This window comes from Sander lucioperca, chromosome 14, assembly GCF_008315115.2.
Source record: "Sander lucioperca isolate FBNREF2018 chromosome 14, SLUC_FBN_1.2, whole genome shotgun sequence".
NCBI classification, from domain to species: Eukaryota; Metazoa; Chordata; class Actinopteri; order Perciformes; family Percidae; genus Sander; species Sander lucioperca.
In genome coordinates this window covers 2981734-3008671 of record NC_050186.1, presented here as the reverse complement: position 1 = coordinate 3008671, position 26938 = coordinate 2981734, and the positions used below count along the sequence as shown (strand labels likewise).

Genomic DNA, 26938 nt, shown 5'->3' with positions numbered 1-26938 from the left:
TGACATACTAATAACTTTTGACATATTGTATTACTACTTTTTGATGACTTTTTTTGACATGGCATACTATGATTTTTCTCAACTTTTATCGACATACTGAATTTTTTCCAACATACTATGACTTTTGATGACAGTATGGACATAATTACGTTTTTGACATACTATGACTTAACCCTTGTGTTGTCGTCCCTCCAACCTTTGACATTTTTGATGCCTTTTTTTCACAATTTGTTTTTTCTTGTTTTAAATTTTTCTTCTACACATTTTCAGCGCTTATTTCTACGTCCCATATTTTCTGATATAAAACAAATTTAAAACGGGTCAATGTGACCCGAGGTCAAGACAAGGGTTAATTACTTTTGACATTTTGTACAATGACTTGACATACTATACCACTTATATAATGTAATATATGAAGTAATAAATATTAAATAATCTACTTGTGGCTTGGAGGTAGAGTGGTCGCCTCATAACCACAAGGTTGGGAGCTCAATCTCAGGCCACATGTCAAAGTGTACATGAGCAAAACACTGAATAATATGGCTTTCGACATACATTATGACCGGTTATGACTTTTCTCAACATGCTATACTACGACTTTTGTCAAGTGTTTGACATACAAAAGTATTAACTGTATGACAACTATAGAATAATAAATACTTGAATAACTTGATTCATCTCCATACCAAATAACTTCAGATACCTGCAAAATCCTGCACATTACAAACCACGGATGTAATCAACATTCATTTTTTTTCTCCAAACAAGAAGCTTTTATTTATTTATCATGTGTATCAGTTTATGCTGTCTTGGCAGCCCTGGTGCGCTTCTTCTTGACCACAACAGGCTTCTGGCTCTTCAGAATGGCACTGGCACGACGCAGGGCAGCCTGTTGAAACAAATTAAACTCAAATGATGTTCGTGAAAGCTGTGAAATACAAACTACAAATAATGTAATACATTTGGGATTTTGCTTTCTAAGAAAAAAAAAAGAAAAAAAAAAAATCACAAATGTAGCTCACCATGCGCAGGTCCTTCCTGTACTTGCTCTTGCTAATGATGTGCCTCACGCTGTTGAGGGTGGCGCGAGAGTTCTTGTTGATGGTAATCTTCTCGTAAGAGCTTGCAGGTTTGTGCTGGCCTGTGGAACAAGAAAACAAAATGGACGTTTCAATGTTACTTCATTAGCTGTAACGATACAACAAACAAAATAACCTAAGACTGCAAAAAGTCTGAGGTTATGTAAACCCTCTACATCTTTCTCAAAGTGCAGTGCTCAGTTGCTTGTCCTCACAGTTCAGTGCACGTTAGCTGATTCCAGGAAGAGCATGAGCATCTCTATTTGAATTAATTGGAAGAAAGCACACTTGATTCAAGGAAGCATCAGTAAGTCACAAAAAAAGTAGCTGCTGTTCCTTAAAAATGCCACCGATGTTTGATTATAGGTCAATTTTACTATAATAAGAACAGCTGTCAGGTTGTACAACATACATTCAGACTGTTTTCATTGAAAGGATTAAATGACCTCTTATGAACATCAGCTAAAGCCAGTTTTATCACACCCAATAAATCACTTGTTTTACAGACACAGGAAGTGCCCAAAGATGGAAACCAAGTCAAATGTTTACCTGCACGCTTCTTCAGCACGACGACGACTCCCTTGCCATCGGCAGCTGGCTGCACACCTACAGTCTTCTTGTGCACCAAACCATTGAAGCGGAAAGAGTTCCTGGACTTCAGGTTGTTGGGCTCCTGTCACGTAAAATGATTTCATTCAGATAACCCTGCTAGGCTTGTGTTAGTAACTTCAACGACTGATTACTGATTAGGTATTTACTTCAACATCAAGACCAGCCCCATCATATTAGCTACAAGATCTATACTGAGCACATAGTGTTTTACAGTAGTAAATACGCTTTGCTTAGGTATGTGGGATGGATGTTTGCTTGTTACTATGCAAGAAATCAAAGTAGGAAATTATGAAATATGAGTGCCAACATTGAGCAATTCAATTATGACTTTGGAATGCCACTGCCAATTAAAGTTCAAAGAAAAACTTTACCCACATATTTAATATTTATTGTTTTCCAGCACCTCTTTCACTACCTTTGTGTATTGCACTATTGGGCCATACTATACATCAATAGCACACACAAAAATGGCTTTTAGTATTCACTTTTTGCGAACACCACATTATGTCACTGTTACTGCATGATCACACCACATACTCAAAACCCTGGTTAGAACTAATATGCTAAGTTGGGACACAGGTCTGTCAATCAGTGTAACGTTACTCACAGTGCTGTAGGTCTGTCCGTTCCTCTTGATGAGGAAGCTGGAGCAGTTCCTGATGACCATCCACTGCAAATGGGACGACATGATGAACCTGGACAAGACGGGACATATGGGAGTGTTACCGAAATAACTAACGTGGCCAGCTGAAGACAACTTCAAACAGCGGTTAGACGTACGGCCACTACCTGCAACTGACAGGGCTCATTTATGTCTCCTACCATTTTCTCAGCAACTAACGTCAGCTAAACGTGTTCACGTCTTCGTTTCACGATTTTTAAAATTAGGCACCAGTTACGTGGTAAAATGATTAGCCAGTGTTCAGGTATTGTTATACAAACTACAGAGTGCATTTTACGTTTGGACTCGTATCAAGAAAACACAGCGCTGTTGTTACACTGAAACACGGTTAGCTCCATAGCCCAGCGCAAGGAACTGATGGAGCACGACGAGGCCTAACATGAGCGACGCGTTCACAAATGTATCTCTTCATTCCTACACTATATAGGGACATTTCCTACCACAAAGGGTGTACAATAATCACCACACAGAAAATATCTTACTTTCTATTACTGAATACAAGTTAGGAGACATATAAACACATTTAAGTGAGCGGCTATTAGCTGCCGAGGCGACCACGTTACCTTTTAGCGGAGGAAGAGGACCTGAGAGACCGGAAACCGCTTTACGGAGCCTCTGTCACAGATCATTGCGCACCTACAGACTCTTATTATTTTTTTTTAAATAAAACATTTACCATCGATCCCACATTTTTACACAATTAAAACATACACATGCTTCTAATTATCATTACAGCAGTGTAAGTATTTGTATAATGATGATATACCATATTTTGCAAGTAATTTTATTGAGTACTAGTTATCCACAAGCCCAGCGGAGGAACACGTCCTCGCCGCTCTTTGTGAATGCCTAGCGTCATTAATGCGCGACTCGTGTTTATAGACAGCCGTCAAAAATTGAATTTCCAAATCTCAGCTACTTTAACCCCAAAAATAAAATAAGACAGTTATTTTAGTTAAAGTCTGCATCTTTTTTTTTTTTTTTTATTTGACGCATGATTTTAATGAGTCTGATTTTGTCAAGTATTTTGTCGATGTTGTCTTCATGTTAATGTGATTGGATTAAGCTGTGAACCAAAAAGTTGCCAGAGGTCAAAGTCTTCTGTAAATCTTCTAATTACAAAGATACAGTGTGGTGTAACATGGCACCTGCAAGCAGTGTCTTAATGTGAAAAGTCAAACATGGATCAAGCAGAAGATCTGGAGACACTTGGTGAGAAACTATACACTCTGATTTACCCCAAGCACGCAGAGAATGCTGGAAAACTCACAGGTGAGGTGACCTGCATGGCACGTTGTTTGTTTTGTGACATTATAAAAGTATTTGTATGATAGCAACTTTGAAAATACGACATACGGCCAAAGTTCCCAAGCCTACCTGTGTGTTCCAGGGATGCTTCTGGAGTTGCCAGGTCCTGTTCTGAGTCAGATGCTGCAGGACAAGGCCACGCTGAACGCAGCCGTGGAGAAAGCCCTCCGAGCCCTGCAGCTGGCGCAGGAGCCCAGGTACAGCTATGGCCAGGGGGTTGCCAGACCTGATCTCCTACTACCTCCATCATCATGAACAGTCTGGTCTTAGACGAGTATGTTGGCTCTCATAAGTCATAAGCAGAGGAGTAAGGTAGTATTTAGATGCCAAGGGCACATTTAATGTAACAGAGACAGAGGAAACAGAGGAAGTGTCTTTATGTGGGTAGTTTTGTCCACAAAGGTAACATCACCTATTTACCACCAAGTTTAGGTCAGTGGGAAAGTTAATATATGTGTTTGCTTGCTGTATGTGTATGTTAGATTCTTATGTGAATGTCAAAAACCTTTCAAAGTGTGCATTGTCATGTCCCTGCACCTTCTTTGCAGCAAGGTAACATGTAAGGACGAGGATGATGTGTCTGTGTCCTCTGACTCTCTGGGGGAGCAGCTGTTTGAGCTGGTGAATGTTTACAACACTGGCCACTCACAGAAAATTACAGGTAAAGCAACCAGTCCTGTGACTCAACAAACACCTAAAATGATTTATTAAAATACCACTTGAACGTGAAGCAACATTGGCATGTTAGCATTGTCGTTGTGAGCACGTTGCCATTGCTGCAGCATTTAATGCTGCTCAAACCATTGCTGTGCCTAAGTACAGCCCCATAGAGCTGCTAAGCATGGCTGTTGACTCAAGTCGTATTATCATTTATATGCAAATAAGTGTATGAGCTACTAGTCTGTAACGCATAAAAATATAATTTGCTTCTTTTTTTTTTTTTCTTTTAACAGGAATGCTTCTGGAGCAGCACAAAGAGGCAGTTTTAAACCTTCTTTCAGATCCAACTCTGCTGGAACAGCAGGTGAACTTCGCCCTGAAGACACTTAAGGAGTATGTGACTTAGTACTGTTAACTTGCAATTTAAATCTACAAAATAAAAGATTAAAACAGAACCAATGTCCGTTGCAAAATTACAGTTAAACCCCTTGTTTGAGATAATGTCCCTGCTGCCTCTCTTCAGACAGAACATGGAGGAGATGGACATTGGTGACTTGTCGGACGCCGACGACACTGAGAGGCTGGGAGAGAAGATCTTCTCACTGGTGGAAGAGCTGGATCCACTTCATGCAAATGATATTACAGGTGACCTGATACTCTGTCTGTGGTAGCATTCCCTGTAAATATCATCAATCTTCCTAGATGTAATATCTTTGGAAGTTTATCATTTTTCTTACGGTATAAGCATGCAAGGTGTGGATTTTTTTTGTTAACGTTAATGATATTTGGGTTCTGCTCTTCTGCATCTATTTGTGCAGGTATGCTACTGGAGATGGACCCAGCTGCTCTCCAACAGCTGCTCAGTGACCACACGGTGCTGGAGGTTGCTGTTCAGAAAGCACAAGCAGCACTGGACACACAGAATCAAACTCTCTCTACTTAAACAGAAGAGGACAACACCATTTTACACACAGAATAAGACATCAATAAATGAACGACTTTGATGAACTCGGATAATATAATTCTGGGAAGAGCTGGCACATCATACAAGTTACCTATATAAGCAGCTATCTTTGTTTTATACTGATTGTTGAGCGGACTGTGGAGTCTGGTTTGACTGGACTCACTGTAAATAATTGAAGAGTCTAGTAAGCCCAAATGTATCAAAATATATTACCCCCTTGCTCACTTTGCTAGCAGGTGATTGTCTTTCTCAGATAAGTGGACTGAACATAAGTGCCAGTGTCTAATGAAAAACACTGATCAATCAATATTGCTCCATCTGGGAGCCAAACTTACACAACAAGACATCAGAATCATTGTCGCTGCTTGATGAATATGTTTACAGTAAGAGAGGATTTACTTATAAGGCTGTAAAAGTGTTGCCAACAGTCATGCTATGACAATGTATTACATTTTGGATTTGTACTGTACATAATAATGTAAGTGTAACTTGGTGAAATGTCTTTGCTAACAGAAAATAGAGCAGGTTATATATAAATGAAGGACTGACTTGAATCTATATTATCTAATTTCTCAACATGGTCACATCAGTGGTAGAAATGAAATGCTAACCTGTATATCAAACCTGTAATTCCCCTTCATCACTATCCAAATGTTCCTGGCTACCGGGCCACAAAATCTTTGATGAAATTTATTATTGATCATATTGGAGCTATTTTCCATCATATCTGCATTACTAGTTATGTGGAAAAAAAAGGGTAGTGGCTCCACAGTTTACTCCCAACTGACAGTTAGACTGTCCTTTATATATATATATATATAAATATATATATATATATATATATATATATATATATATATATATATATATATATATATATATATATATATATATATATAATTATATATATATAATTATAATTATATATATATATAATTATATATATATATATATATATATATATATATATATATATATATAATTATATATATATATATATAATTATATATATATATATATAATTATATATATATATATATATATATATATATATATATATATATATATATAATTTAATGATTTGAAAACAATGTAATGAAAAAAAAACCAATAGACATCTTCCAAAGTGCTACAGAGCGCAAAAATAACTTTATTACCATTTCGTTTTCACATCTTGTGTTCAACTTTTATGTCAAGAATTTTACATGAGGAATTCTAAAACATTGGGGAAAACAATTCCTCTGAAACAAAAGGGGACCTTTTAAAATCATAACCGGATGCCTACAAAATCATTTAATCGGAAACAGTTGGGCCACAAATGATTGCATTAAAAATCACATCAGTGAATTAAAATGACAAGTATTTAGAGTACTCATTCTCATTTCACAATTTAGATAAAGATTTATTTGTCTGCAGAAGCGGCCAATACAAACAATTACAATATGAATCCACGTCATCTCTAGTGAATCATAAATGCATTTATTCAAAGCTAATCAGAAAAAATGAGTTGCTCTTCACACACACGCACACCTTTATGCCTACATCTCATAAATACAATCAATCTGATATACAAATATTTGGATAGATTTATTTTTAGCGACATTTAACATTTGACGTTTTAATCCCAATTCCTGTTGTTCTGAAGACCACCCCTCGTTTCAGTGATATTGTCAAATTTCTCAGAAGAGAAACTGAAGCCTAACTTGGACAAAAGACCCTGACAAATCTTTTAAAGTCAGGAGTTGTTGATGGACAGGAGGACATTTAAATAAATATCTGAAACGAGCAACATCCTAACACTGCAGACTTTCTCCCAACTCTCAGGTTGTGAAGCCAGTATGAGTCTCTTTTCTGTGTCATCCAACATCTTTCCTTAACCGGAGGACGACTGAGAAAAAGCCAACAACATAGCAGACAGTGCACTACTGACACAATTCATTCTCACACAACATGCCAGCTCCAGTTGACAGACGAACATGGAAGAGCTGAAAAGCAAAAGTCCATAAGAGGAAATTAAAAAAGGTGCCACTTTCTTTCTATCCATCACACATACAATCAATCAATCAATCAATCAATCAATCAAACATTTGGACTTTAGACACAAAGGTAAACCTAAAACAGGATCTGGGATGATCATTCTGTTAATGTTAGATTTAAGGGGAAGCTGGACAGCAACATATTTATTGTACATGAACATACAGTTTTGTCTATGAATGCATCCATGGATAAACCTTTTAAGTGTGTTTTAAAACACATTACACAACTGTCTGTTTTCTGTTAAGATGCAGGAAAAAGCCCTTCAAGAAAACACCGTGCCTGTTAAAAAAAAAAAATACACCAGTGACAACTGCTGAACCGAAAAAAAAGATGAAAGAGTGGTTAAGCTGTGAGACAAAGATCGACATGATGGAGACTGTGATTATGCCCTTCTTAGGTGCGGGCAAAAAGGGTCCTTTAAGCATAGAGCAGTATGTCCATGTCCAGGTAGGATATCACTCTATCCAACAAGTCTGTTTACACAATCTCTCTGCAAGATGATGTTTATTTCAACACTGGGTACTGGCGCTGACCGCCCAAACGTCCAGGGCGGTGTCCACCTCCCGATGGTGCACTCGTCTGAGAAAAGGGGTAAAAACAACAGCAAGGGAAGAGCATTATGAAGGTAAAAGGAAGGTAATTGAGAGAACCCCATTTTACAACTGCAAAACTATCAACATTTTTTTTTTTGCTAAATCCTCACCTGTGCAAACTGTGCAGGGTTATAAAAGGTGACGCCTCCAGCGGGTGCAGTTGCCTGGGCAGGTAGACTCTGCAAAGAACAGAGTGTTACTACAGTGTGTGCATTGTTACTATCCCATCACTTCTATGGGCAGAGGTGGAGAGGAAGAAGCACTTACATTGCCACACAAATGGTTGGCAACATTATACAACAGAAGCTAAGGAAAAGTGGAAAAGTAATGGCAAAGAGGACTGGGATCCACAGCGAGGCAGCATTACAAACCACTTTTTCCACTTGATTTAGTAACCATGCAAGCTTTATGATGAGGTTATTGAAGCTGTGTGTTCTCATGACAACAAGCAAGGGAGTTGTCCTGCAAGGGAGTTGTCCTGCAACAGTCTCCAGCATACTTCAGCCTGATCTATGGCTCAAGGTTACATGTAGTTACATGAATGTCAATTTCAAGCCAATCCATCTAATATATGTCAAAACATTTCATTCAAAACCAAAAATGTCAATAAATGGTGGCCCTTCAGAAAAGGTCAGTCAGGATTAATCTTCTGACGATCATGAATGTCTACATAATTTCACGGTAATTCTTCCAATAGTTGTTGAGATACTTTCTAAAGTACTGGAGCGTCAAGCTGACATTACCATCCACTACATGGCTAAAAATAAGGAACTTCCTTGTGGTCACTGCAACTCTGATTAGTTTTAATTTGTTGATCATTTGCTGGGTTTGGTTGTTCATAACAAATACAGAGTAAAGTTAGAAGTGCTGGAGACAGCAGGCAGGTGAGCAGGCAGGTGTCTGGGTTAGATGGGCGGTGAAGCTTTAGGTGCAAATGGTGAAGCATGCTACTGGTGATGTGCTGATCTAGGTGGGTGGGCAGGCAGGGGTGAGAGTGGACCATTTGAGGCCCAGCAAAAAGGTACCTGGTTTAAATGCTGACTCACTTCGCGTGATAAAGAACTCATTGAGCTAGAACGCGAGAGCTAAAGACAGCAGAAGGGAAATAAACAGTAGACAACAGAAACACAAACCCATATTATTCATCTCACATGCATTGCTTTGTTTCAACTAACCACCAGGTCAGAATGGAAATAAATAAAATCATCGTTATAAAATTATGATTGTTGAAAAAAAACAGACATGGAGAGAATTAGATTAATACAGCAAATGGAACACAGATTTTACAATTCACCAAGGCTGTGCATTTAGCATGATTATGGGGAAAGATTTTAAGTTGACATGCTCGCATTCCCATTCACCCTCTTACATTCATTTAGATTTATACAAATAAGCACACTGCACGCACTGGCTGTTCATGATTCAGTGGTGGCATAATGATACTATGGTAGCTAGGCAGTAACAGTTGACAGAAGAAAATTTGTCTTACTTCCCCGGAGTGTGAGCCATCGGGCACGGGAGCACCTTCTGGGGCAGGTGGTAACAACGTTGGGTTGAACATCTAAACAGATACATTCAAGTGCAATAGAAGGAGTGTGGTTGAGTAAAGCTTCAGCTTTGTATTTCATGTTGACTGGCTAAATAAACTCTAATCTGCCATCTTGACATGTTATAAAGGCTCTCTCTCGCTTTATTTGAAGAAGAAAGCTACTTATAGAAATATGCCTCTAAAGCTCTCCAATTCATTCCACAGCATACATGATATGGTAGTGTTGAACTTATTCTCAGATTTCACATTACAACAATAGTAATTATTAGGTGATATAATTACAAAGGTAATTACTATTTGAGAGGTATGATGAAAATTAGGTGAAATGCTGATACAGGTTTAAATCTACAATGTATTTTCAGCATTAGACCAACAATGTGAAAACATTTTTTTAAACTTTTATAAACTTAAATGGTTCACTAGTAAAGAGAAATAGATACCTGTGGAGCAGCGCTGGTATTTGGTGAATTCTGCTCCTGATTTCCTCCTTCGCTGGCCTCTAAAGGTTGTTGATCGTCAGGAGCTAAACCAGGGATACAGAAAAAAATATTTCATTAATTTAATCCTTAAATTGTACAGTGGCTTCTTCCAAAATCAAACAAAAACCATCAGTGGAGTAAATGTACTGTTACACATCTAGACGAAGACAAGTTGTTTTACAACTTTTTGAATTCATTTTGACACATGACACGCACCTGAACTAGGCACAAATAGGTTACCGGTCATGGGCATTGGTGCCAAAGGAGCGAAGATGTCTGCAGGAGCAGGGGCTGACCCGCTTGGTTTAGCAATTCTACTGGGGTTCAGAACATCCACATATCTGCCCTTCGTGCCTGAGAAGAAAGAAACACATCTGAGTGGCAAGAAACAGAGCAAACAGGTGCGAAAGCTGACTGACGTATTTGTTAGACAATTATAAAATGTAGTAACTCCTTGATGAATTTCTCAACAACTAATAATTCAACTGTCAAATGTATTATGCAAGGTCAAGCATGGTGTTTGTGAAGCCAAAAGCCACAGCCAATAACCCTCAATCTCACCTGCCCTCCTGGAGAACATGTTGACAGGAGGACCACTACCCAGGTGTGCGGCAGGCCCTCCAGGGCCAGGCATCTGAGGCATCTTGGGGAAGCCAGGAGGAGGTGGTGGAAGGGGCTTACTCTAAAAAGAAAACCATAAAATCAGAACTGGTTGATCTATAAAGCTTTTAACAAAGCCAGTCTGCTTTGCATTGGACAATGACCGCCACCCACTACACAGCACGTTCATCAAACAGAGGAGCATGTTCAGTGGTAGACTTCTGTCACTGTCACGCTCAACAGACAGGTTGAGGAGGTCCTTTGTTCCCAGGGCCATCCAGCTCTTCAATACCACACAAGGGGGGGGGTGGACTTTTCAGCTGTACAACTGTCTTATAGGCTATATTAGCCCTCCTACACAATCTGGACTGTGGTCATAACATCTACATCTTATAACTTATTCCCTGTTATATATTGTTCTTATTCAATCTGTCAGTTAATATGTTAATGTTATTATGTTAATACTTCATAGTCATAGTTAATATTTAATAATAATCTACTGCACATATATGTGTATGTGTTTGTTGTGTTATGGTTGTCTAAGCTACTGGATGCCTAAAATTTCCTTCGGGATGAATAAAGTATCTATCTAAAAAATTATTTATTTCTTAAATATATTTCTTTTTTACAACATTACAGACCTCCTCTTCAGGCTCGTTCAAGTCGACCCATCTCTGCTTCTTTTCATCCCACACAATCTGAAATTAAACAACATAGCATCACTTATTACTACTGGTCATATGTAGAAGTACATAAACAAAACCCGTTCAACAATGTGAAACTGAATACAGAGGAATGCTAAAATAAGACCCGCGCATATAACAGCTACAACTTACAGATTTGTTTTTGTCATCTGGCAAGTGAGCCTCATTCTTCCCCTTCCAGATCCGCGTTATCCAGCCACCAACTCCACCACCACCACCACCCTGTGTGAAAGAAAGGAAATAGCACTGATCACTAATGAATGCTGTAGGAGTACTCACTGAAGATCTGCGTGGTTGTGTGAAAATTAACCTTTTTCGGGGAGTCTTTCTTGACTTTCTTGGCCTCTTCTATGCAGGGCTGTTCAGGAATTGAAGGTGGAGGTGGAGAGGCATGCTTGACAGCCGAGTTGCTCCTCTCTCTTCCGCCAGAGTGAGTGGAGGATTCAGAGGTGGTGCGAGAGCGACGTCCTGAAGCCTGTAGACCAGAAAACACTGGTCAAAATAATATACACCTTCCTTTTGAGCCTCACGTAGAAAGAGCTTGTTTTTGGGGTGCCTTTCGTTTTTACTGTCCATTCTGAGTCCGACAATGTTAAAGGAGTGCAATGATAAATCGATAGGATCGGTCTTTTAAAAATCACATTGTCAAGATTCAATTAAATTTCTGGAAACTAAAGCCAAGTTAAAATACATGTACGATAAGTTACTTTTTTCTAAGCAAAAACAACCTGCTCCATATCAGTTCTGAAAACAAGTGCCAATACCAACAAGCCATGGACAGATTAAACAGAAGAACCTTCAGGCACAGAGTATCAGTAGCAGTTTAGACGTGACACACAAACGCACCATATTCATTGAAGATTGCGAAGCAGTCCTTGTTCTCCTTCCAGGACCCTGCAGTGCCAGAAAAGACAATGTAGTTACTATTTGTTTTCCTCATTTACACAACACAACATTTCTATGGAGAGAGAATTGAGATGCATGAGATGGGTTGCTGAAAAAAAGATGGCTTAACTAAAGATTTTTTTTTTTTTTAGATATTCAGACAGCCAGATACTGACCATGTTAGCCATTTGGTCATACAAGTCCATCTGTGGTGTGAAGGAGCTCCTGGATGGGGAGGATGATATTGGTTGAGCAGGGTGCATCTCTGGTGGGGCGTGGGACATGCGCTCTACATATGGCATGTGCCCGGGAGAAGGGGGCATGTGCTGGGGCATCTGGGGTGGTTGGTAGTTCAACTGTGCAGGTGAATGTGGCCCCTGAGGGGGCGGCATTTGTGGTGACATTTGACCCACTTGAGAAGGTGGGGGACACGGCTGCTGATGGGCTCCTGGGTACATCTCTGTCTGCTCAAGTTGATGTTGGAAGGGAGGAGGGGCGAAGCCAGGATTCTGAGGAGGGTAGCCTGAGATGGGCATCTGGCCTGGTGGTCCACTGGGGGGTACTGGGTAGAACTGGGGCACATCATTGGAGCTTAAAGGCTGAGAAGGGGCCATCCCATCTTGGAGGATAGAGGTGGGAGCTGAGGGAAAGTAGAAGAGAAGAGATCTGATGAATTTTTGAATCTGGCTCATAGTATAGATAGGTTAAAAAGGAGACGACAAGAAACGCAACACAAATACATTTACACACAAACACACACACCTGGAGGCATCAGCTGTACTCCCTGTGGCGGAGGCCCGGGCAGTAATGAGCTCATTAGTGGGTTGTCAGGGGTGGGGCCATCCAACTCCACAGGCATGCTGTAAGGTTCAGGTGATCTCTCCAAGTCAGAGCTGGGGCTGCTGCAGTCGAACTGTGAAGGAGTTGCTCTGTCTTCATTGTATGTAATCACCCCCGTCTAAAAGAAAAGACAACCATCAAACGTGTTACGTGGGAACAAATTACAGATAATAATTCAAAGACAATAAATGTAAGTAACAATTCAAAAAACCTCTACATCAATAAAAATGTCTGAATTTTGAAAATACAACCCTTTTTGAAAACAGATGAATTCTTGGTTTTCAACTATGGCTACAATCAAGTAGAACATTAGAAATGCCACTACTAAAAACAAAATGTTTCATTTTGTAAATCCCTGGTGTAAATACAAATAAGCACACATAACTACGAACATGTTTCCTCACCCTTATCTGTCCATCCAGCTGTCTGAGGTGGGTCAGCCATTCAGGCTCATTAAACAACTCCTGCTCTGGCTTCTCCTTCAGTTGTGGATCAAAGAATCTCAGCTTTTCCGACATCTGTCAACAAACAGCATAAAATTACATTTGTTTATCATGCTAAAACTGGTACGTATATGAACAGAGGAGGCACAGAGGGAAAGACAAGTAGGAGAGTAGGTGCATACCTGTATAATTTGGCTTATGAAAATAGGAGAGTAATAGGATGGCTGCATGAGGACATTCTTAGAAATGACTTCACAGTAGTGGAAGGCCTGAGCACTGAGGCCTACTTCAGCCAAACGGCATGCATAGATCAACTTGAACACCTAATAAGAGACAACAAAGAGCAGAGAACAGTGTTATTCCTCAGTGGTATAATCTCAAAATCTCTCTATGCCATAAAGGGAGGGAAATGCAAACACTCAAACTCTTTAGGAATTTACACGGACCTATTTAATATTATTACAGTATAATCAATTATTATGTTTTTAAGGCACCTCTATAAAGTGACAAACTGTGAGTTTATTGGTTTATTCATTTATCTGTAAATACCAAAACATCTACCTGGAAATTGGGTAGTGAGCATGGCTGGGAGCCCAGAGATTGAGCATACTCATAGGCCTCAGTCCTCTGGATAGCTTCATTTGTCGCACATTGGTAAAATGGCAAACTGAAGTGAAGAGACAAAGATGAGGTTATGGCATATAACTGAAATGTGGTCTAAGAAGGTCTCTTACAGTGCTGTGCCTGCCTCTATCTCTAACCTATGGTTGGAGCCAATCAGAACCATCTTGGTACTCTTCTTTGTGTACACTCCCAGACCAACTTGGGCCATCAAGTAGCAGAAATGTGCAGCATCAATCAGCCCCTTGGAAGCTGCCACAACACAAAATGAGTGCAGACAGAATGTGAGGCAATGTGTTTGTTGTGAGGAATGAAAACCTTATTAGTTCAGTGCAGTGAAAGACTGCGTTTTTTGATGCAATCCTACCGAGAGTGTCACCCATGGTGGTGATTGTGCGAGTATCCAGGTCCAGAGTGTGTGTGAGGTTAGACAGCACCATGGCCAGGTGAGGGCGCCAGTCACCCCACTTCTCCTCTCCGCAGCACTGTATGAATATAAAAAAATACTCAACTGAAGTGGCAATAAAGACACACATGATTGCACACCTAAAGACAGAGCCTATGCAATTCAGAATAATAATGAAAAATAGTTGAGGGTTAAAGAGAGGGCCAAAGAAATACTTACAGTGGCTGATGCAGGCATCCTCCCCGACATCAGCTGGTACACTGTCTGGAGAGGGTCATTGATAGGCAAACTGTTGGCAAACCTAAACAACAGAGACAGACAAATTAAATATTTTTTTAATCTTTTAAAACAAATCAAAGAATATAGGTGCAGCCATTTTTAGGAGACACAACATTTCTTGTCACTGGTGCTTTACCTTGTCATGACACGTGCATGTGTCCTGTTGTCCATCTTACTGGCCAACAGCAGGGCGTGGCCCCAGAGACCTCCCTTCATAGCTGCTTCTAGCGCATCCTATTTCACAGACAAAGTAGAACTCATTTCAGATTTAACAAGATACAAGTTAAACTAGACTAGACTATATAGTTAGACTATAATGTAATTAAAAAGAGGGTATTTCTTTACCTTCTTGCGGCCAAACAGTAGCAGCTCCCTGAAGCGTTCTGTTTCCTTGCCAAGGTTCTCTGGGACAGTCATGAAGGTGTCAGATAGGAGGGACAGTGGTCCAGCTCCTGGCTCTTCCTCAGCTCGTGCCAGAGGTTCATTGTTAAAATCAATTAAGTTGGCTTCATTAGGACTTTTGCCCGGTAGCCAGACAGAGCGATGCTCCTTCATCAAGAGGTCAGCGATGTCTGTGCCGACCACAGTCTTAAAAAACAAGAGCGTCACAGTGAAAAAGTTGCATGAGGAAAATAGTCACATTTAGACTTTGACAGATTCAGTTATGTTCGCACAGTCTTACCCCATTCTGTCTACAGAGCAGCATAATGAATTCCCAGAGCAGGCGGGCAGAGTCCTTGTCCAAGAGGTTGTTGTCGCGGGAACACTCTAGCGCTTTGTTCTGAGAGAACTTTATCACGTCCACCTTGTGGGTCTCCTCTCTGATGCACAGGACGCAAGATGTGAGACAGGTTAGCAGTGACAAGTCAAACCAGTGCTACCTTTTATACATACATATCAAGACACAAAATAACAGTTTTGGTTTTGCATGCATTGATACACGATATGGACATCAAAAGGTTGGTGTAAATAGGTAGTTTGGAGCAAATTTTGCAGAGTGCTGGGAAAGTCTTAAGGATACATGTGGTGATTTTTTTTTCTTTATTAAAAAAACCATTAAAAGACGAAAACCAACAAGCTTTGCAAGTGTTGTCTGTGTAGCCAAAGCCCCAACAAATACACTATCTACTCCACTTTGATAATACTTAAAAACATTAAAAAGAAAATATAAACTCTTGATTTGATTTTTAAGAGTTACACTTTCACTAGGAACCAATGGACTTCATAAGGAAAGACACAGACAGGCGCAGGAAGTCAGAAAGTATTGAGAGACAGACTAATGCATGGTGGTTGGTTTTGGTCTTTTCATGGGATATATTGACAATAATAAAAACAGAACTTTGCCAGCCTTGGCTTTTAAGGTCACTCGCACTTACCTAACAAGAGGTCCAGGGAAAGCTCGTAGTTCTGCCTGTTCTGGGGTATCCTGCAGCATGGTCTGCAAATACAGATATGGTTCAAAATATTCCTTTATAGGACCTTAACATTGTGTGACTGTCATAAGCATGTTCTCTAGCACAAAAAGAACAAAATGCACAAGCAAAGCTACCATATTCAGACTTTTTTCCTGTAAGGCTAAGCAACATACCTAAATAGCCTGAATAAGCAGTTAGGGTGCTATATTTTATTTAGTTTTAAGTTTGTGGGTTACAGGGATTTTAGTACCGTGCTCCCTTTAAAAAAAACATTAGTGTTTATGTGAGAGGGTCTCTCCTGTGCTTCCTCAGTGGGACGGACTAAGACGCGAGGAAGGGAAGCAAGTGAAGGAACCGTGGATACAATTTAAGAGAACTGATATTCAGCCCAAAACCTTTCACAGTAAAGTGCTGAAATAAAATGTGTTAAAAATGTACCTCCATGTTGTGGATATCAACGAGAGCAGGCTGTCCAGCTGAGGGGAGATTGGGAAGAACTTGGATCAGATGACCACAAGGTCCAAAGCGTGCACAACGGTGGGGTACGGTGAACTTCTCTGGAGTTGCGGGACGAGGAGGCGCTAGAGGGAAAACATCAGTCAGACTAAGAACAGGTGGACAAAAGAGTGAACCAGTATAATGTCGCAAACCTAGTGGTTTAATTAGTATTTGACTGAACACTGGTCAATTATGTTGGTGTTTTTAAAGCATTACCATTCACTAAATGCCAACTTTCTGAGTATAAAGATTGTGTACTAACGTTGATCAGGGGTGATCCAGGTGCTGTCTGCGTTGTACTCAGACGGATAGAGGTACTGGCTGTAGTTCTGGGTCGCATCAGTCTGGTTCGTGTAGTCCACAGCCAAAGTGGATGATGTGGTGTCATAGACTGCTGATACTAAGTCAGGCTGGCTTCTGTATACCTGGCTCTGTAGGGTGTAAAGACAAACAGAGGTAATTAATCAAATAGGAAGACAAATAAAACATAAAAGCAACCACATACTGTAAGCTGCACACATTTTCAAGACCAACAACAAATAAGCTTAAAAACTAGTTTCAAGAGATTGGAACATTTGGTAATTATGATACTTGGTTTCAGAATGAGCTGCCTGTTCAGTATCTATATCTTAAGTATATGCTACTAATACTGGGATGATGCGGAGAACGCGCTCCACCAATCAGAGACGTCCATGTTACGTTTATGATTGTGGGAAGTGTAGGGCTGCTTGATTATGGAAAAAAAATCATAATCACAATTATTTTGGTCAATATTGAAATCACGAATATGAATGGGATTTTCACTTCTTGAACCTCACTGTAGTGAGCTCTATTATAACCATCCCAAAATTGTCAAGGAGCCGTTAAAGGAAGCAGCTGAGAACCAGGAATGATCATGAGACTGCTTAAAAGCATGCTAATCGTAAAGAGAAGATGCTACAGGGGATGACATGGGAAAGCAGCCACTAGCTTCATGTTGGCTGCATCCTTTAGAAGAAATAGTAAAAACTAAGAGTGGAAAAAAAAATTGTATGTATCTGGATTTGTTTTGGACACGATTTATAAAATATATTATTTTCCCTAGAATTGATTTTTTTTTTTTTACCAATGATTTACTTAATATTTTCTGTTTATACGGTACCACTGACGGCGACTACATCATATCCGTTTTTTGAACGAAAGCAGAAAATGCATAAAATACATGTTATGTACTTCTTTACAAATGAAATAAATGTCAGACCGACTGACATGTGATGTGTATTCTTTTTAGAAAACAGTTTTTAGAAATGTCTCATGATATATTGTCTCTAGAAGTGTATTATTCAACTTTTGTTTTTTGTAAAAAAGAAAAAAAAAAATCGCAATACTCAATACTATCAAATCACAATACTTCTAGAATCGCAATAAAAATCGAGTCGGCACCCATGTATCGTGAAAGAATCGAATCATTGAAAGCATATCGTCCCAGCCCTGGTAAAAACACAACATCCCTTAACGCAATAGTTCCACATTTTGGAAAATACACTTATTCACTTTCTTGACAAGAGATTGATGACAAGATCGATATCACTCTGATGTCTATAAATATGAATATATGTAGCTCTTTATGCTAAGTGAAGCTAACCAGCTGCTGGCTGTAGCTTTGTATTTAGCAATGTGATCTTCTCACTCTTCAACTTTATGCAAGAAAGAGAATAAGCATACAGTACTGTAGGAGAAGACATGTCCGAGTTCTTCTTGTGGCCAGTGGAAATGAAAAATAATAAAGAGCTTGTTATGAGTGCAATGTTAAACACATTCCCACTTTTCTTTCCAGATTAGTTTTGAAACACAAGTACAGCTCACAGACGGAGCCACAAGTAGCTCAGCCTTTGAGCCCCTGTATTATATTACAGTAACAGGTAAAAACACCAATGCATACAAAATAAATCTGCACATTTACCTGTTGTGACCGTGAGCTGAAGCTGCTTCGCCTGCTGTTGTGGCTCTGAGAGCTGTGCACACTATGCGCCGACTGCTCACTGTGGACACTGCGTCGGTCAAAGTCATCACCGTACGTCTCTCCACGTCGACGGAAATCATCATCAAAACTGGCATCATAACCAGGATAGTACCGCCACTGATCATCATAGCCCTCTTTCCTGTGTATAGAGTGTACAGTATTTTGTTTATCTATCATCTGACAGATTTGACTTTACTTTAACTTCTATTTGAAATCCCTTTCCCATCAGACACTATACACCGTAACGGCACAGATAAACAGTTCCAACTTTTACCAAACGTGCATTTATGTAATTTAGATTTTTATTCACATGTACACAAATTTTTTTTCTGCATACCTGGCAGGATACGCCTGTGGATTATAGTAGTCATAATTAGCCCAGTAGGACTGATCGTAGTATCCTCCGTACCGAGGGTCATACTGTCCATAGTTATATCCTTCCCACAGAAAATATGGAGAGGAGGAGGGTGAGATTGATTCCAAAAGAAAACATTTATATATAGAGAAGGAATAATGTGTTTTGTGAACTAATTATTTACAACAAATTCAGTGAACAAGAAGGGGGAAAATAAGTCATATTCATACTAGTTAAGTAATCACAGCTTTTAACTCTGTGGCACATACCTGGATAATAATAGTGCTTGGTGTAATCTGCATAATATTCATTATAGGCACTTTGGTTTGCTCTGTGGTAATCATCAGGATAGCCTTGCCTATGGGAGAAAGCAAGAACAAGGTCAGATTTATAGGTCAAGTGTAAGAACCATCCAAAACATACTTAAGTTGATTTTACACACATTTTACACCAAACAAAACCAAACTCATCATGTGGGATTTCTTACTTAGTTCTCAATATTCTCTTAATTAAGTAGTACACTTAATCACATTAACGACTAAATAAAAAAAGTCTTGACTGGGCATAAAGTACAGGGCATATAAATGATGGTGTATGACTGAGAAACAGTTTCACAGACCTGGATGAGGGCCTGTCAGAGTACTGACTAGCCCTGGAGCTGGGTCGTTCTGGCTGAGGCTCTCTGTACTGGTAGTTTGGATCTCGATACGCTGGGGTCTGTCCTTCATATCTGCCATACCAAGGATCTGCTCTGCCCCTGTATGGACCATCCTAAAAGATAACAGCAATAGGGGATTTTCCGTTCAAATTTTTACATTTCATGGCAGCAGTTGCTCATGCTTGATCTTGTGCATTTTGCAATGTGCATATTTACAAAACAAGTAGATAAACACATCTAATAAGCTAGCATATAAAAAAGGATATCTAACATACTTGATAATATTGCTGTGCTCTAGGGTCCCCAGGTGGAGGTGGGTACTGGCTAGGAGGATAAGGTGCTCTGCCATCCGGGTATTCTCCATAATTACTATAATAGCTACCATACATCTGTCCTGGCACCGGAGGAGGGGGCCCATAGCCTTGCTGGCTGCCTGCTGAAGAGGGTGGTCGAGGTGGCTCTGCAGGAGCTGGCTGGGAAGCTCCTGGAGGTACTGGTCCTTGAGGCCCTGGAGGGTATGCAGCAGGAGGAGGAGCACTCCCTGCAGCAGGCCCCTGTGCTGGAGGTGGATACTGGTCACGGGAGGGTTGTGGTCCACTCACCGGAACAAGAGAAGCATAATTTTGTCTCGGCAGTGCATTCTGAGAATCTGATGTCTTAGGAGGTTCAGCTTGTGGCGGCTGGATGTTTGTAGCTGCTTGGGAGGGTGCTGGTGGTACCTGTGGGGTAGATGTAGAGACCAGGGTCTGGACAGGGACATTCCCTCTTGCTCCTACCCCCTGCTGAGCGTCTTTGGTGACCTGTAGGTAAAATCCATTACTAGGCTGTGGAGACTCATGTAGAGAGGAAGGATGGCCAGATGCTTGGATTTGAGCTTGTGATTGGTGCATAGAATAATCAAGCAGTTCATAATTGGATGGCTGATTATGATTAGAGAGAGGAGCAGTCACGAGAGAAGCTTGTGAATTAACTTGGAGAGCAGAGTGGCTGTCTCCACCCAGTGATTGGCCCCTTGAAAGAGGAGGGCGGACTGTCTGAGACTGCGGCGGAGCTGTGATGTCTGACGTTGCCGCTTCTGTGTTGTCTCGGGTCAGATTGAGCGGGCCCTGGTTAGAGGCTGAAGGATTGAAGCTTATAGGTCCAGGAGCAAACACTGGATTCTGATTAGAGGTTACTGAAGGTGGTTGGGAGGTACTGGCACCATGTCCCTGTGCAAGTAGTCTTACAGGGGGGGTAGTTTCCCTAAGGCTACTTTGACTGGGTGGTTGAGCAGGGGCACTGTGGGGAATCACACTGTAATTGGATACTGGCGGGGCAATTAAAACAGGCTGGTGGAGCGAGTCGGACACAAGGAGAGATGCATAGCCCAGGTTGCCTTGAGGGTCAATTTGCTCTGCCTCACTCACCTTTGGTGGGTTCTCTAGGTTCTCTGAGTGTTGCTGTGAAGTTGGCTGGATTCTCTGGGATGGCTGCAGGTCCAGTGGGCCATCCTCTGGAGGTTGGATGACATCAGCACTGGGCTCTCGTAAAGGAGCAAGAACTGTCGGGGCAGCAGGGGCTAGGAGGATGTTAGCGCCCAAGCTCGTAGGATCATGCTGAGCCCACAGAGTAGTGGCAGGGCTCTCACAGGGCCGACTGGCCCCGAAAGCACGGGATGAAGGTCGAGAGTGAGTGTGAACAACTGGGTGTGGCAGATGAGGAACACCACCTCCAGCCCCGGCAGGCGGGGGATGTCCTGGGCCAAAAATATTTTCCATATTATCTGGTGGCTGCTCCAGGTTGCCAGGTGTAGAATCTGCACCCCCTTCTGCTACCATTTTAGCCTTATCAACTTCAGCAGGACGCACCCCAACCCCATGTGAGCGCACAGGCTCAAAAGAGCTGTTAGCACTGGCCTGGAAGATACCAGTTGGTTTGGGAGGGCTAGGTGTTGGAGGCCACATCTGCTCCAGGGAGCTCTGCTGCGCACCCATATCTCCAGCTGGAGAAGTGTCAATCTGCTCAAAGTAGCCTCCAGTGGCAGCAGACAGGTTAGCATCATCAGTGAGACGTGGACTTTCCTGCTGAATAAAGGTACCTACTACTCCCTGATGCCGACGAGGGCCACTTCCACTTCCATGGCTCATATTACTATAGTTGGAGGACACACTGGCTGATCTAATTGGTCTTGGAATAGAATCTGGAGTCTCCAGGTTAGGCCCCGTTTCAAACTGGTCTACTCCATGGGCTGCAGTAGCAGCAGGGCTGCCATGGATTTCACTGGGTAATACTTCCTGGTTCGGGACACACTCTAAATTCTCCACATGGTCATACTGGGAATCAGGGGGCTTCTGGATACTTTCCTGCGGTGCATGGTTGTCATCATTCATGTATGGTAGGTGTGAATGATCTTGCAGAGAAGGTCCTTGGTAATCCAAAGGACCATCTGCATTGCCACTGTGGGCTTGCGGGTTGCTGTGATGCTGAAAGGACCCAGGAATACCATTCACTGCTTTATTTCTCTCTCCAGCCAGTGTTTCTTCATTTTCCACATCGTTGTCTTTGAAGAACATTGAGAGTGTACCAGACTCCTGAGAGTATGGTACTGAGACTGGGGCAGGGGCAGAATTAGGCCCAGGCCCAGTGTTGGACACGTGTTGAGATCCAGCAGAGTCAGGCCGGGGCTGAGGATGGGCCAGGCCAGTCCCCATTTGGTGGTAGCCTGAGTCTTGTGGAGGTATGTTGAACCATGCGTCCTGGGGGGCAGAGCTCTGACTGAAGTAGCTCTGAGGTTGGAAGTGGGAATTATGCTGCTGGGGTGCGTTTGGGTCAGCCCATTGAGAACTGGGGACATTTGCAGGGTTCTGGGGAGGAAGAGGAGCTTGAATCTGGGGATGTCCAGGTTGTGTTGGAGGGGTGGGGGTGTTGTGATGGGGTGACGGGGTATGGGAGGGGTACATCTGGGGCTGCGGAGGTAAATTAAAAGGCTGTGGGAGCGGGTCACTAGTAGGCTGGAAATAGTTCTGAACCGATGGAGGGCGACTTCCGTTATCAGGGGCCCACTGAGAATAGGAGGTGGTGGGAGGCACAGGCTGGAAGGACACAGGCTGTCCTTGAAATAGTGCCTGACCTGGTGCTGGGGCTGAGGCCACAGGTGGTGATTCTGTGGCCATGGATGGAGTCTGTTCTGTTGAATTAAAATAGCCCTGTTCACTATGTGAGGATGCATATCCTGCGGGACCAGGTGCCGGGTAAACACCAGGGGATGCTGTACTGTGAGGGTTGAACAGTGTCACCCCTGGTAGAGAGGATGGTGGGAGACCAGGGGGAGCAGCTGGGACATCTTCCAGTGTCTGTGGTTGTGGAGGCAGCCCTGAGCCAGCTTGAGAATACATGGTGTTTGGTGGGGCTTGCATTGGTGGAGGGTTGCTGTTGGGTATTGTTGGGAGACCACCTGCAGCCACAGGGGGAGGAGCTCTAACAAAAGCAAAAGGGTCCATCATGGGTTGAGTAGCAGGTGGCATTGTGGCAGTAGCTGCTGCTGTATGCTTGTGAGGCCTGGTCCTGCGGAACATATTGGGCCCAGAAGGAGGTGGGCCAGAGGCACCTGGAGGTCCAGTCCGAGGAGGGGGCTGCATGGTTGCAGAGCTAACAGGTCCGAAGACCAGGTCACTTTAGTAGATGTCACTGAAGAGACTGAAGTCAGGCAAAGCTGGGTAACGAAAAGGAAAGGAGTGGTTAACAAAAAGCTACACCTGCCTCTCTGATGGCGATACCACACCTTTATTTGTGTAATGGTCTATGATCTTATTTAAACAAAGGGTACTACGTGGCACTTTGTACATCAGCGCTAAGATGTTATGACAAATATCACAGTACGTTATTAAGTGCAGTGAATGCCAACTTGACATCACGCAATCTAAATATAATGGTTTTACTTTTAGAGCTTGGTGCTTATCTTACTCAAACAATCAGAAGAAACAGGATCACATAAACGGATGCAAACATTTATTTGGAAAATCCCATCACCTAAGAGAGAAAAATAGGAAAATAAATCAGAATTGTTTTAGGGGAAAAATACAAAGCCATGTTCTTAAGGTAATATCACTGAAACAAGTGAAGCTACAAAGGTCGTTTTTCAATAGCATTTGATTTAAAAAGCACCTGCTTTTGGAACACAGACAGCTTTTATCAGAGCTTTTAGAACCTAGCTACTGACAAATAACATAGTGCCATTGCAATAAGTGTTAGTTAATGAGGTTTGGAAAGGATGAACTCACTAATCTGTGAAAAGTAAGCTTTCTAAACAGGAACTCCAACGAACAAGTGTCAAATAAGTCCTGCTTCTGACCTGTGCAGTTGTATTGCTTTTGTTGGCGATACATTTTAATAAAGATGCCACAAATGGTTACAAAAGGTGACCATGCCTTTAAAGTGGAGGCTCCCACTGTGGAAGGTCCTTCCTATATTCAAACGTTCTGTGGTCTTTGTGTGTTTTTAAGTTTTATTTCACTGCTTTGTTGCTTGTATCTTTTTACGGGTTTTGGTCTTATTTGTAACAATTGTACTCGTGTGAAGCACTTTGTGACTTTGTTCTTTCAAAAGGTGCTATATCAAATAAACTTATTAAATAGAAAACATACGATCGTAAAACCGCCGACTATGCCATGATGTTAAATCTACCAGATAGCCTACATACCGTACTCTGTGCATCTGTCAGTGGGAGGTTCAGGGGAGCCAGCACGGGCTGACATTGAGCATTCGGAATAGGAAGATCAATAACAAAAAGTGTTAGTAGGAAAGTGGTCTTGGTCAGGTGGGCTGTACAAACGTGACCCCGGAATCCGGATCTTTTAAGCGCCCCGGGTAATAAATTCGTTACGTTAGCGCCGTCGACGAGCCAACTCACCGACAGCCAAAACGAAACAAAACAAAGTTAGCCTAGATATACACTATCGACTTCTGATCATTATCCACACTTGTTGAACTTTAACTGGTAGTTAACACTTTTTGTTCTGACACGAGATTAAATTAACGTTACACATTAAGCTTCAAAAGGAAAGGTCCAGAGTGCTTGGCTCAACAGCTAACGGTAACGTTACATTGCTCTACATGTCCTAAACGCCATACCCAGCAAAACACTGATACCTAAAGTCGCCTGTCGTCTAAAGACTGTCCGTAAACGAATGACCTAATCTTTTTATACATATTTAACAATGACAGGGGACACGCCGAGCAATTAAAGGTCGCTGGCCACTCGTCGAGCATAATTTAACAGGTTCACTGCCTGGTCAGCTAGCATTAGCGTCGGTGCTTAGTTAGCATTGCTTGCTAACTAGCCTATGCTAACTACAGGGCTAACAGTTTTATGCCTGTTATATACACCACATTAAAACGTTCAGAGTAAAATATTGCTAATGATCGTATATATTTACTCTTACCCGATGTCGGAAATGTGTACACAAATAAATAAATTCTTACAAATGTGCAGGACAGTGAGTCTGACACACCGCCACCATCTTCAATGAACACATCCTACTAGGCTACGTGTACAAGCAGCGTCACGGGCCAAACAACGATTGCGTCACCGCGGGGCTTATTAAAGGTAAATTCTGTGTGTTTATCTGAATCAGTTTATGTGCATCCAAAAAGTGATTGGTGTTTTATGTTAATGTCATTCCAGTACATTTGTTAATCTGTTAGCATTCTACCAAAATTAAGTGAATGTGTCCCAGTTAGTCTGGAAAACTGGAATTATAATAAACCCTTGAGTAAAGGGGATTACTAATTATATTTACAGCAGGTGTTTACACTCAGACCTTCAATATATATAGGCAGTTAGTTAAGACAGCATGAATGATCTTTTGTAAGTGGTGTATAGGGTACTGAGAGCTACAGAGCAGTAAAGGGAAATGTTTAAAAATGTCAAGCCATATCTTTTAACCTAGCTGTTCTCAAGAAGTGGTCATGTATGTGTGGTGCATGCCAGAATATTTTTTACACCTGAAGGGTTGTCCACAGTGAAATGTTAAGGCAGCTTTAATATCATTATAAGACTTTGCTGATCGCAATAACGCTAATGGGGGCTAAATTTAAGTGTTGCAATTGCTCAAAACACAGGTATATAACAAATAAATCAAGTTAAAATGCTATAATGTACATTACCCTACATCATGTGAATACATGAAACATACTTGCAAAAACCAATGGAGTGGTTTCCCTATATTCCAGATCAAAGTGATAGATAATAGATATACTGTAATAGATACAGTATATTTGAAATATATACTGTATATGCATAATAATATATTCAAGCATAATGTGTACAAACATAAAGTAATATGAATACAATAACAACAAATAACGACAAAATGTATTAAATGAGTTAATATGTGATATATATATTTAATATGAGATTACAGAATACAACAAAACAAAATTCTGAATTATATATGAGAACAGTATGCCAATCACATCATTGAACATTAAAAAGTCAAGATGTATGTGTAGGTGCAACACCAGATTATAGTATATTACTTTATTCCCAAAGATAAGAGCCAAAAATCAAAGATAAGAACCAGGGACATTTAAAGAGTGCAGGCAATGTGGATATGGCATTTGTCCACTAAGGGGCACTCTGGTGCTATGTAGGCTGGGCTACACTATCTTACTAAGCAGCGTATTAAAATACTACCTGGGCCCCTTTCCATCAATGTCATGTTTTGGCAGGTTTAAAGTACACATTTCTTTGGCTTAGGTTAGCTGATAAAGATTAAAGCAACAGACTGATTTATAGCAATATATCAGCAAGACATGCTTTTTTTTTTCTTGAATGTATGACTAAATATAAAAAAGACATAGTTACAAATACAGATGTTTGGGATCTGTGTTTGATACTGATATATTATAATATGTCATTCTATGTATATTAATGTAAAGATTAATCATTCTTGAAGCATGTGTCCAGCAACTATACTCAAAGACCATTTTAAATATTCAGTGATAATACATCCATTCTACGTTCCACCTTAGTACCAGTTAAACATTATCTAAATTTCCATGCAACCACCAGTCCCTCATCATGAGCCATACAGCAGTCTACATTTGAAAATTCATAAAATGCACCCCCTGTTTTAAACGAAATGGAAAAGTCCACCTGGAAAAGTTCTGGTCAAATAGCACAAATGCAAGAAACCACACACTCGTAGTGCAGAGTTTAAACACCAACGATACACGCAGATTTATGTTTTGTTCACACACCTAATTTTCTTCTGCTTTCGCTCAGACTTG

At 41.1% G+C, this 26938-nt stretch overlaps 3 protein-coding genes across 9 annotated transcripts; 1 reads left to right on the top strand and 2 right to left on the bottom strand.

Annotated features, from left to right (window-relative positions):
* Positions 1-749: 749 nt before the first annotated feature.
* rpl28 (ribosomal protein L28) lies at positions 750-2988 on the bottom strand. 2 transcript variants are annotated; one of them, XM_031317801.2, is made up of 5 exons: positions 2937-2988; positions 2299-2386; positions 1629-1752; positions 1023-1141; positions 750-889 (listed from the first exon to the last, which is right to left on the bottom strand). In XM_031317801.2, exons 2-5 carry the CDS (start codon positions 2377-2379, stop codon positions 800-802), a joined length of 414 nt encoding a protein of 137 aa, XP_031173661.1. In that variant the 5' UTR covers positions 2380-2386; positions 2937-2988; the 3' UTR covers positions 750-799. The 2 variants fall into 2 exon arrangements, with proteins under 2 accessions (XP_031173661.1, XP_035847546.1); XM_035991653.1 differs by lacking the exon at positions 2937-2988 and having other exon boundaries at positions 750-869.
* Positions 2989-3196: 208 nt separating this feature from the next.
* Positions 3197-5842, top strand: LOC116062980. The gene is made up of 6 exons (XM_031317800.2): positions 3197-3645; positions 3764-3878; positions 4230-4342; positions 4635-4734; positions 4865-4986; positions 5160-5842. The coding sequence occupies exons 1-6, from the start codon at positions 3555-3557 to the stop codon at positions 5282-5284; spliced, it is 666 nt and encodes a 221-aa protein (XP_031173660.1). The 5' UTR covers positions 3197-3554; the 3' UTR covers positions 5285-5842.
* Positions 5843-6427: 585 nt separating this feature from the next.
* Positions 6428-25234, bottom strand: sec16a (SEC16 homolog A, endoplasmic reticulum export factor). Of its 6 annotated transcripts, XM_035991395.1 has the most exons (32): positions 25130-25234; positions 21076-23360; positions 19945-20469; positions 19631-19782; positions 19281-19369; positions 18994-19093; positions 18597-18795; positions 16917-17085; positions 16595-16737; positions 16118-16179; positions 15424-15562; positions 15087-15329; positions 14878-14975; positions 14682-14763; positions 14424-14541; positions 14197-14308; positions 13997-14102; positions 13618-13758; positions 13397-13510; positions 12915-13110; positions 12329-12792; positions 12114-12161; positions 11578-11742; positions 11400-11489; positions 11205-11261; positions 10525-10645; positions 10180-10317; positions 9925-10007; positions 9425-9496; positions 8961-9020; positions 8046-8114; positions 6428-7921 (listed from the first exon to the last, which is right to left on the bottom strand). In XM_035991395.1, the coding sequence occupies exons 2-32, from the start codon at positions 23284-23286 to the stop codon at positions 7847-7849; spliced, it is 6441 nt and encodes a 2146-aa protein (XP_035847288.1). In that variant the 5' UTR covers positions 23287-23360; positions 25130-25234; the 3' UTR covers positions 6428-7846. The 6 variants fall into 6 exon arrangements, with proteins under 6 accessions (XP_035847288.1, XP_031173377.2, XP_035847286.1 ...); XM_031317517.2 differs by having other exon boundaries at positions 19945-23360; XM_035991393.1 differs by having other exon boundaries at positions 8982-9020; positions 19945-23360.
* Between the last annotated feature and the right edge of the window lie 1704 nt (positions 25235-26938).